The sequence below is a fragment of the Microcaecilia unicolor genome, chromosome 7 (assembly GCF_901765095.1).
Source record: "Microcaecilia unicolor chromosome 7, aMicUni1.1, whole genome shotgun sequence".
Taxonomy (NCBI): domain Eukaryota; kingdom Metazoa; phylum Chordata; class Amphibia; order Gymnophiona; family Siphonopidae; genus Microcaecilia; species Microcaecilia unicolor.
This window is the reverse complement of record NC_044037.1, coordinates 75,174,977-75,186,889: the sequence shown is the minus strand read 5'-3', so window position 1 is coordinate 75,186,889 and position 11,913 is coordinate 75,174,977. Positions and strand designations below refer to the sequence as shown.

Genomic DNA, 11,913 nt, shown 5'->3' with positions numbered 1-11,913 from the left:
AAAAACAGCCCATTTTGTTTTTTATGATATCAATAAAAACATTTTGTAAAACATTTTGTGATAGATATTTTACAATATAGAGATTTTATCTCACTTTTTAAAATGAGCTTTGGTTAAATAAAGGAAGAAAAGTTTCATGGTAGGATAGAGGTAGGAGTAACAGATGATTGAAACACACTTTTAAGGTTGTGGACTTGGGACAGCTCTGCGCTGTGGGAGGGCCGTTGACCTAAAAAACTTTATATGACTGATGTTACCGTTTTCCTAACATAGGGGTCCTTTTACTACACCACGTAAGCATCTACACGTGCCCAATGCGCGCCAAAATGGAGTTACTGCCCGACTACCGTGTGGCTGTTGCAGTAATTTCATTTTTGGCGCGTGTCTGAAAAATATTTTTTATTTTCGAGCGCGCGTAATGGACACGCACCAAATGGCATTTGAAGTGCATAGGTCATTACCGCCCAGTTACCGCGTGAGTCTTTACCACTAGGTCAATGGCTGGCATTAAGATCTCAGACCCAAAATGGACGCATGGCAATTTTCATTTTGCCACACGTGCATTTTCACCAAAAAAAGTTTTTAAAGGCCTTTTTACAGGCATGCCAAAAAATGGATTGGCGCACGCCCAAAACCCGCACCTACACTACCGCAAACCATTTTTCAGTGCGCCTTTGTAAAAGGACCCCATAGTATATGAGCTTGCAATCCCTGTTTGTCACCTATTCCTTGAGTTTTATGATTTGACTTTTTCATCTAGCACTAGCCACGCCGCTTCTCCAACTGCAGAGCCCAATGCAACTGTACTGTTTGCTCCAACCTGAAGATGGTCCTGCTGGTGGGGCCCTCTGGGAATATCCTACATGCCCCTGACTAGAGAAAGGATATTGCAAGGAGTAGGGACTGTACATTGCATGTGCCAGTGAAGCACTGCATAGAATTAGTCATGTTATCCAAATGATAGTAGTAATGCTCATGCTGATCAGTGTGTGTGTGTGTGTGTGTGTGTGTGTGTGTGTGTGTGTGTGTATGTGTGTGTGTGTGTGTGTGTGTGTGTGTGTGTGTGTCTCTCTCTCTCTCTCTCAGTCTCTCTCTCCTTCCTATTCTCTGGGTCTTTGTGTATGAATGCATGAAGCTGTTACTTCCTTCCTGATTCACAGGTCCCAGCATCTTTGTCTAGGGTTGCATCAAGATACTTTAAGCGCTTGCAGTAAGTACAAGTCACGTGAGTCGGCTTCCTGTAATTTTGTGCAGAAACTTCTGCAAAATTTGTGACACTTTTCTGTCTGCCCTGAAAAATAGAAAGAGTAAGAATTTTCACCCCTTTGATTTGCAATTTTTCCCCTTAAAAAAAAGAGAGATGTTACGGAGAAAACCATCCAATGCTTCGGACAGAGAAACCACCCAGAAAAAGAAGGTAAGACGCAAGAAATATTTCCATTGTATTCTATTCTCCACCTGCTCTTGTGTGAAAATTTTTGTGAAACGTCCTTAGGCTTCAGGGTTGGATGCATGACAAGTGGTGTTCTCCCTTTAGTCTAACACATCTAAGTATCACAATACCAAATACCTATACAGAAGACCTTGCTGGTTCTTTCTTTTTAAGAAGGACAGCTCCTCATTGCTGGCCAGAAATTTTATCACTTTCCCATTGACCATCCCACCCCTAAAACAAATTTATTGATTTTATCCATGCATTGCACTGGAAGATAACATCCCTCTCTTTTCTCTCAAATTAACCTCCAAAGAACATTTAATAATCAACATGTCCTGCATTATGGAATATGTTCAGACTATTCCTAAACCATTTCAAACTTTGCTTTTTCCTCCTTTATTTCCCCAGATTTGTGTTGCTTTACTGTTGTGCAGGTTGACCAGATCTCCAACAGAAATACTACTCCCTGGTACCAAGTTTTACAAGCCCCTCTTAGTTGAACCATCAGCGTGCGGTGAATCGATGCACAGCAAGTGTTTAGTGCATCCTATTTTAAACCTCACTTCTAAGCAAGAAGAATTAGGAATTATCCTATAAACCTAATATTGCACTTTAGTGTTTTTAAGCTCGACCTTAAGAACAGACTAATAACATCAAACCTAGGTTTGCTTATATAGGGGAAGAAATTAGATTGCCATGTTATTCCAATTAGATATGAAGAAACAAGTTGTAGGTGGTACATTTATTACACCAAACTTTGGGGGAGTTTTTGAAAGCAACGCTTCTTTCATTCACTTTTACATATGATCATCCTAGTTAAGATAAGCCCTGACTAGTATCTCCCAGTCCTTGTCTGAGCCTTTTCTGCTCTTTACCCACATTACTTTGCCTTATCTAGTCTGACGAAACATCATTTCACGTCCATCTTTGGAGGGTTAGCTAAGGGCACCTTCCCTGTGAGAAAGCATGGTTTCAGAAGGAGCTCCACTAAATAATGCTGCAGTATAGGGAAAAGAGATGGGACTTGATATACCACCTTTCTGTAGCTATAATCGAAGCAGTTTACATATTATATACAGGCACTTATTTTTTACCTGGGGAAATGGAGCTGCAGTTCACCGGGTTCTCAGGCCACTGCACTGACCATTAAGCCACTCCTCCACTCCATTATAATTGTGACTCCCATACTCAAGAAACATCATTGGCTTCCTGTCGAATTCCAAATCAAATTTGTCAATAGGACTTCTCATGTTGTGTTATTTTCTTTGAAAATTATTCCCCCTATTTCCTTTTTACTTTTGTAAATGGGAAGTTATTGTTTTCACTGTACTTCATGTTCCATGTATGCTGTTGAAATTGAATTAAAAAAAATTTGATAGGCCACCTTTTATTATTAAAAATCAAAGCAGTGTGCATAATAAAATAAAAAATACAAATAGAGGGTAAAACCCAGGCCCAGATTTGGGCATAAGCAACACAGGTAACATCTTGTCTTCTTCTGACATTAAATTTTGATAGATACCAGAGTATTACAGTCATTGCTATGCTTTGATCCAGGCCAGGCTTGGCTGTGACAAAGATCACCCCACAACAATAGTCACACTTCTTCTATAAGTTATTTCAGCACAAGCACTCCTGGATATGTGTGCTGACAGGCCCTATGGTGCACCACCCATTAAATGGGTTTCCATGGTGACAGGAAAATTGTGCTGGAGAAGGGGCCAAGACCAATGGTGAGGGCAATGTCAAATAGTTGTTCTGTGATGACCACAAGGGCCAAGAGGGAGCACAGAGAAATATGAGCAAAGTACTTAGGGAGCCTGGTGTATATCATTCAATGGCCAAATATCAGACCTTGAATATAAGCTTAAAATTTATGGGCAACCTGTACTCAAAAGGAAGGGGATAAAAGTGGTCAACCATATTCTGTATTAATTTAAGTCTTTTCAGTGATACGTCCTTCAAACCATTATAAAAGGAATTACAGTAATCCAACTGATTTAAGACCAGTGAACTATTAAAATAGTCTGGTGTTCAGGAAATGCCCCAAAGTCATATTTCAGTAAGCTCTAGAACTCGTTACCAGAGGATGTATTAACAGTAGTTAATGTATATGGGTTTAAAAAAGGTTTGGACAAATTCCTGGAGGAAAAGTCCATAGTCTGCTATTGAGTTAGAAATGGGGAAAGGCACTGCTGTCCTTTGGATTGGTAGCATGCAATCTTGCTACTATTTGGGATTCTGCCAGATTCCTATGACCTGCATTGGTCACTGCTGGAAGCAGGATACTGGACTTGATGGACCATCGGTCTGCCCCAGTATGTCTGTTCTTATGTTCTAAGTAAATTTCACAAGGGAGTTGGGAATTAATACTGGTTGTATTACTAACTTTCGTACATTTGGAGACGTATTTTCAAAGTTATATGGATGCTCATTTTCAAAACACATAGACTTACAAAGTTATATAGGTTACTATGAGGCGCATTTTCAAAAGAGGAAAAACTTTTATAAAGTGGCATAAAGCAGCATTTGGACGTTTTGCTTGCCAAAATGTTCAAATTGCTATGTTTGAAACCTATTTTGCAGACACTGGAGAGATTAAGGCATGGACCCCCCCCCCCCCCCAAGAGGTCACTGATCCCTTCCCATCCCCTAAAGATGTGAAAGAAAGTACATACCAGCCTCTGACAGTCTCAGACATTATAGCCAGTCCTATTGGAGCAGCAAGCAGGTCCCTGGAATAGCCTAGTGGTCAGTGCAGTGCACTGTACAGAAGGATACCCAGGCCCATATCCCACGCTAACTGATACACTTATGGTGGAAACTGTCAGCCCCCCCCCCCCCAAAAAAAAAAAACTCACCGAAAACCTACTGTACCCACATATAGGTGACACCTGCAGCCATAAGGGCTATTGTTGTGGTATACAGTTCTGGTTGGTTTTGGAAGGCTCACCATAGAATATAAGGGGGTAAAGATGAGATGTGTATCTAGGAGCTTTTATGTGAAGTCCACTGCAATGCCTCCTAGGGTGTCCCACTGCTCTGTTGGGATGTCTGTGTGGCCAATCTACGAAGATTACTGGCTCCTGCTACATCCCAATGGCCTTGAATTTGTGCATTTTTCACTTGGAATTTTTTTTTTAATGGACCAAAAAGATAAATGCCCAGAGCACAAATACATCTAGCAAGTGGCCATTTAAAAAAAAAAAAGATAAGACGTTTTGCTGTTTTCAAAAATCGCTATATTTGCCACTTGGATTCTGGACTTTAAAGTTGAACTCGGACATCATATCAAACAATGCCCCACATGTAACTTCATAAGTCTATGTGCTTTCAAAATGAGCCCCTATTATACGTGCTCATTTTCAAAGGACATAGACTTACAAAGTTACGTGGTAACCTAGGTGGTTTGAAAATGAGCCTTATAGGTTTCCATTTTCAGGCATAACTAAGCAAGCACCCAAATTATGTGTCCCAATTTTGGCCATCAGGGTACAGACACATTTTTAGCTGAACTTAGGCAGAATGTCAGAAACATTGCTGCAGAATTTGTTGCTTCTGTCATGCTGCAGACGCTAACTCTGAGCTGCTGGAAAAAGATGGGAGGATGTGGGTTGTATTCCTGGAAGCTGACAATATGAAGACTTCTTCTATAGTTCACTTAGGTGCCCATGATCAAAAGTAAACGCAGGCACTAGAGGCCATTAACGCCATACTAGCGCCCGCATTTACCAGCCCAGAATGATCAGAGGGGTCTAGCACAGCAAACAAAGAGCGTGCCAGGCCTTAGCACCAGGGCCGCCAAGAGACTGGGCCGGGCCCAGGGCAGGGCTGCCCCTGGAGCCCCGCCCCGAGGTCGCCGCCGCCGCTCCCCCCTCCACCCCCTGAGATTGCCACCGCTCCCCCCCGAGATCGCTGCAGCGAGGTTGCCGCTGCCGCTCCCCCCCTCCGATGTCACCGCCGCTGCTCTCCCCCTCCGTCAGCCACCGGGCTGGGCCCCTGCATTGAAATCACAGTCTCACCTCCGTGAAAGCAGCACTACAGGCAGCAGAACGCCTCCCTTCGGCCCGCCTTCCCTCCTTGTGTCCCGCCCTCGCGGAAGTTACATCAGACGAGGGTGGGACACAGGGAGGGAAGGAGGGCCGAAGGGAGGCATTCTGCTGCCTGCAGCGCTGCTTTCACGGAGGTGAGACTGCGATTTCAATGCAGGGGGCAGACGGTTGACGACAGAGGGCGGGTGAGACTGCGGCGCCGGGTCCCTCTTGGAGGCCCAGGCCCGGGGAATTTTGTGCACCCTGCCCCCCCCCCTCTCAGCAGCTATGCTTAGCACAGATAGTATGCAAATGTAGTCAAGCTCATATTAATTTTGTATTCCTCCCCATGCTGTACTGTTCTACACATGCACCAAGTGCAATCCTCCCACCAAACTCCCTAATGCTCAAAGCTATAAATGCGCCTATATTTGCATCTCATTAGCTTTCAGTATTAGGGTGTTGTTCTGTGCTGTTCCGGCGCTATTTTTATGGTGCTAATCAGAATAGCGCCGGAGTTTTGATCATCTGCCTCTTAGAGAATGGGAACTGGAGCCCCTGCCCCCCTCTAGTAATGTTTTTCTGCACATTTTTCTTCTGTTACTACTGAGAAAGCGCATGCGGGCAAGAATGTGAAGAAATTTGCCTAAGCCTCATCAAGATCTGAAGTTTACAAGTCTAAGCTCAATTTTCAAGGTGTTGGGATCTAAACGCAGTTCACAGATGTGGCAGATCACCTACTGCTACCCACTTCCTGCCTCTAATCTTTAGAAAATGTGATCTGCTGAGCTAATATTGCACTTTTGTTTCTGCCATGTATGCCATAAAAGAGAGAAAAAAACCCAAAGGTGACAGGTAGATCGTGAAAAAGAAACTGTTAGCTTTTAAAGCATCTATTAAAGAGGGTTCAGTTGCTACACCCTAGTATAAATGGCCTCTGATATACCCGCTTGTAAGCTTAGAGCTATCTGGTGGAGCACTTCACAAAATATGCTGCAGGGACTAATTTTTTTCTGTTCACACTGATATAGAATATGTATGTTATTTTCAACAGGTCTGTGATTGTTATTTAGACTGTACAATAAAAATCTTTAAATTTAAAAAAAAAAACACTTTGCCTCTGATTTTGAAGATGTTACTGTGTCAATATAGACTGTGTGAAAGTCGTTAATATAAAATGCTTTATTCTTTTCAGTTCTTGTTGTGTTCCCTGTCCCTCATACAACACAAAGATAAAAGCTGTTGGCAACTCAGTTCCTAAGGCTTTTTTCTACTTCAGAATCATAAACAGGAACCAGCACACTATAATACACCACACCAGGAGCATTAAAGCCATCAGAGCTAACGATCAGAAGCCAACCATACAGTTACCCAGAGAGTTCACTAAGGGGCTAATTTTCGAAAGAGACAAAGTCTAAGTGGCCAAAACCGCCCAAATCGGTATTTTCAAAACCTATTTTTCAGATGTTTTTCTATACTGTTCGTCTGCAGTGTGTCCAAATCTCAAGGAGGCGTGTTGGGCCATGTTTAGGGCGAGATTTGGATGTTCCTAAGACTTGGACGTTTTTCAGTAGGCAAAAGTGGGAAGTTGGAGAAGGCTGGAGAAAGACCAGGGACGCAAGACATTCATCAATAATCAGAACACTTTATTGCAAACACAAGCAAGGCCCGACACAGCAACGTGTTTCGGCACTAAATGCCTGCCTTAGGGGGTCATAGATTGTTGCATAATGGACACTGTGGGAATCGTGAATTCAAGGAATTACTGTTATGAAAGTAAATCCAGTCTTTAAAAAGACCTTTGTAAATCACGAGCTGCTTGTTGCAAAGTGCGGTGTAAATGTGATAGACTAATAGGCATTTGACACTTGATGAATATAAATATGATGAATTAACAATAAACTAACATTGTTTAGGCTTCTGGCAACCCACGTGACTGTATGATTAATATGTTTTTATATGTATTCTTACTATTATTTTTTATTACAAATTTATATCTATTACCTGTATATTTTTATCCTGATTCCTTTGCATGGTATATGTATATTTGTTTACCATCAGGTAACCCCTCCTTTTTACATTCATTTGCTATATCTGTCACACTTCACTTAGGCATAGACAACATTGACAATGGCATAAAAATACCTGAACTACAGGGGAGCCTGATTCCACTTGCTTTAACACTGTGCTGTATGATCTTCATGGTGCGACTGTGACCGCACCTCGAATATTGTGTTCAATTCTGGTCACCACATCTCAAAAAAGATATAGAGGTGCATTTTCGAAAGGGACGTCCAAGTTGCGATTTGGACGTCCTTGCAAAATGTCCAAATCCAGGGGTGGGGAAGCCCGCATTTTCAAAACAAGATGTACGTCCATCTTTTATTTCGAAAATACCATCAAGGACGTCCAAATCCTTAAATTTTGCTGTACCTAGATTTGGATGCCCCTAGACATAGACGTTTCTGATTTTCAGCGATTTTCGAAACCAAAGACATCCATCTCAAAAACGACCAAATGCAAGCCATTTGGTCATGGGAGGAGCCAGCATTTGTAGTGCACTGGTCCCTCTGACTTGCCAGGATACCAACCGGGCACCCTAGAGGGCACTGCAGTGGACTTCATAAATTCCTCCCAGGAACATAGCTCCCTTACCTTTTGTGCTGAGCCACCCAAAACCTACTACCCCCAACTGTACACCACTACCATAGCCCTTATGGGTAAAGGAGGGTACTTAGATGTGGGTACAGTGGATTTGTGGTGGGTTTTGGAGGGCTTGCTGTTTCCTCCACAAACATAACAGGTAGAGGGGGATGGGGATGGGTCCGCCTGTCTGATGTGCACTGCACCCACTAAAACTGCTCCAGGGACTTGCATACTGCTGTCATGGACCTGAGTATGACATCTGAGGCTGGCATAGAGGCTCGCACAAAATATTTTTAAAGATGTTTTTTGAGGGTGGGAGGGGGTTGGTGACCACTGGAGGAGTAACGGAATGTCATCCCCGATTCCCTTCAGTGGTCATCTGATCATTTTGGGCACCTTTTTGTGCCTTAGTCGTAAGAAAAACAGGTCAGGGTGAAAACGTCCATGTGCTCATCAGGGACGTCCTTGTTTTTTTCGATTATGGGTCAAGGACGACCAAGTGTTAGGCACGCCCAAGTCCTGCCTTCGCTACGCCTCCGACACATCCCCTTGAACTTTGGCTGTCCTTGCAAAGGAGTGCTGTTGAAGACGTCCTAAATCGAGCTTCGATTATACCGATTTGGACGTCCCTGGGAGAGGGACGTCCATCTTCCTATTTATGTTGAAAGATGGACGTTCTTCTCTTTCGAAAATGAGCCCACTAGTGGAATTAGAAAAGGTACAGAGAAGAGTGACGAAAATGATAAAGGGGATGGAACGACTTCCCTATGAGAAAAGGCTGAAGCATCTAGGGCTCTTCAGCTTGGAGAAGAGACGGCTGAGGGTAGATATGATAGAGGTCTATAAAATAATGAGTGGAGTGGAACGGGTAGATGCAAATCATATGTTTACTCTTTCCAAAAATACTAAAACTAGAGGGCATGCGATGAAGCTACAAAGTAATAAATTTAATACGAATCGGAGAAAATTTTCTTCACTCAACGTGTAATTAAACTCTGGAATTCGTTGACAGAGAATGTGGTAAAGGTGGTTAGCTTAGCGGGGTTTAAAAAGGGTCTAGATGGCTTCCTAACGGAAAAGTCCATAGACTATTGTTAAATTGACTTGGGGAAAATCCACTGCTTATTTCTGGGATAAGCAGCATAAAATGTATTCAGCTTTTTGGGATCTTGCCAGGTATTTGTGACTTGGATTGGCCACTGTTGGAAACAGGATGCTGGGCTTGATATTTGGTCTGTTCCAGTGTGGCAATACTTATGTACTTATCTTTGGGGGTGAAACCTCCACTGCTCTCCAGTCCTGCCTATGAGCATCAGCATCTTACATCCAGCCCTGACCTCACTTGGATTGTATGCCTGTGGGATACGAACACATTACCCTCTTTTGTACAGATTGTCATTTCTAATCTCCTCTGTCATGTACATTGCTGCCTTCACTGATGGTGTTCTATAAATAATAATATGCATCAGAGGACCAAGCAGCTGAGAGAAATGGGCAGAAAGGTTGGTGTAGGAGTATGAAGCCAACTGACAGAGCTAGGAAGGAGATTTCTGGTGCACGTGCTGAGAGTATGGGTGACTGACTGAATAGGAGAGAAGTACAGAAAAACAGGGAAGAAAAGAACGAGAAGCAGAGATGGTATTGCTTCCTCTTTGCTCTGTGAATGTGTGTTGGGTTCTTGGCTCTCTTTTCTTGCCATTTTCTTTCCATTGTAGTGTAAAAGTAAGCTAGCTATGGTCTGACCATGGTACCTCTTCCCATGTGTGGTTTGTGGATATGTAGTTATTACTCGTTGAGAATCTGTGGGCTAGTATGTCTAATTGATGTCCTTTTGTGTGTGATGAGACTCCTTGTGCTGCTGTGAAGTTCCACTAGTTTATAAAGTTCATTAGTGTTCTGATGTTTGTTCCATTCGGTTGGAATTGTTGCTGGTATCCCCATTATCCACATTGTTATTGTATAGTAGAAAATTAATGCCCTTAGGTTGGTCATTTTGGGGGGTTACTTCTGGCTTGGATTGCGTGTGAATATGTGTGTGTTTGGACTCTGAGGTGCTTGTGTTTGTGTATTGCATGGGACTGTTTTGGTTTGGTTTGATTTTTTTTCCCTTTACCTTGGCTGGGGGTTTGCCTGCATTAGTGAGAATGATCAGATAGAAGTCAGGTAGCTAGTACATAAAAACAATACCCGCAGCAGTGAAAAATGTCCTTGAGTAACAGTCGCATCTAAAAGATAAATGAGTAGTGGAAGTTCTTGCTCAGAGAGTGGAGGACGCCGTGATTAATCATGGCAGCCAAGAGGAGCAGCATCGATGGCACATACTTGTCACATCACCCCCAGGTGAAAGGTCTTGGTTCTGGGCTGCCATTCTTCAATGAAGGGTCATGCAGCTCAAAATAGGGTGCCTGCAACTTTGTGTATGGTGCCTGCAGAATGGGTGGTGAGCCATCCAAAACTGTGCTCTTGCAGGGCGCAGACCCCAACCCCAAACTGCAGCTCACCTTTCACAGTTCATCCTGTGTTCCCTCAACCTCGGGGCGCACCACTGTGCTGACTCCTCGGCTGGTCATTGCTGAGCATGGTGAGGGTGAGACTACACTGTCCTTCTGGTCTGGAGTGCGCTATGGTGTGCCGATGTTTGATTGCATTGCCGATCTATGTCTGCCGACGCTGGACTGCTCTGTCAAGCCGCATGGTCTAGTTGGTCTGTGGGATGACGGCTTTCTCTCTAATTTTGCTCCTAGGTTCCTCCGGACAGGTTGTAGCGTCACTCTCTGCCTGATTTGACAATTTCCCTTGTTTGCTGTTTGAAAGAAGGTTAGAAATGCTCTGTTCTCTTTTTCAAGTGGCCAGTTTGGAATTACTGCATGCAATGGAGAGGGGAGGGGGAGATGAGCTGAATAGGACAAGTATTTTGAGACAGGAGAGCAATTTATTTATTTATTTGCTGCATTTGTATCCCACATTTTCCCACCTATTTGCAGGCTCAATGTGGCTTACAATATGTTAAACAATAATCACATTAATGGAATAAGAATTTCAGAATATTGTTACAAATAAGGTGCATAAGAATATCATGGCAATCATAATAACAGAATAAGAATTTCAGAACTGTTACAAATAAGATGCATAAAAATATCATGTAGGATTAGAAGTAGATGAGTAGATTGAGCATAACATAATGAGATCAGGCCAATATATAACATTCAATAATGAAGGTGTAATTAAAATGAACAAATTAGAAGAGTTCCAGGTAGTTGCATCTGGTGTAGTTTAGGAATCAGTTTGTTATGGAGGTTCCTTTTTGTACGTCTTTTTGAACAGGTTAGTCTTCAATAATCTCCGGAAGATTGTCAAATCATGTGTAGCTTTTAAGGTGGTTGGTAATTCATTCCACAGTTGTGCGCAGATGTATGAGAAGCTAGATGTATGTATAGATTTGTATTTAAGTCCTCTGCAGTTGGGATAATGGAGGTTTAAGAAGGTACGTGATGAACTTTTGTTGTTTCTCTCTGGTAAATCTATTAGGTCAGACATGTAAGATGGGGCATTTCCATAAATGATTTTATGAACCAAAGTGCAAATTTTGAATGCGACTCGATCTTTTAGTGGGAGCCAATGCAATTTTTCTCTGAGGGGTCTGGCACTTTCATATTGTGCCTTTCCGAATATCAGTCTAGCTGCGGTGTTCTGGGCAGTCTGGAATTTCTTAATGGTTTGTGCCTTGCATCCTGCGTATAAGGAGTTACAATAGTCTAAATGACTCAATACCAATGATTGCACTAGTTTGCAGAATGTCTC

General features: G+C 42.7%; 1 protein-coding gene across 2 annotated transcripts in view; it reads left to right on the top strand.

Annotated features, from left to right (window-relative positions):
* Positions 1–1,168: 1,168 nt before the first annotated feature.
* The window catches only part of SASH3 (SAM and SH3 domain containing 3), a 74,388-nt gene continuing 63,643 nt past the window's right edge, over positions 1,169–11,913 (top strand). Inside the window, exons 1-2 of one of the 2 annotated variants that reach the window (XM_030210249.1) lie at positions 1,169–1,210; positions 1,357–1,417. In XM_030210249.1, the coding sequence (XP_030066109.1) occupies positions 1,361–1,417 (57 nt within the window). In that variant the 5' untranslated portion in view covers positions 1,169–1,210; positions 1,357–1,360. Of the gene's footprint in view, positions 1,211–1,297; positions 1,418–11,913 lie in introns of those variants that run through there. The other variant, XR_003942886.1, reaches the window with a different exon arrangement.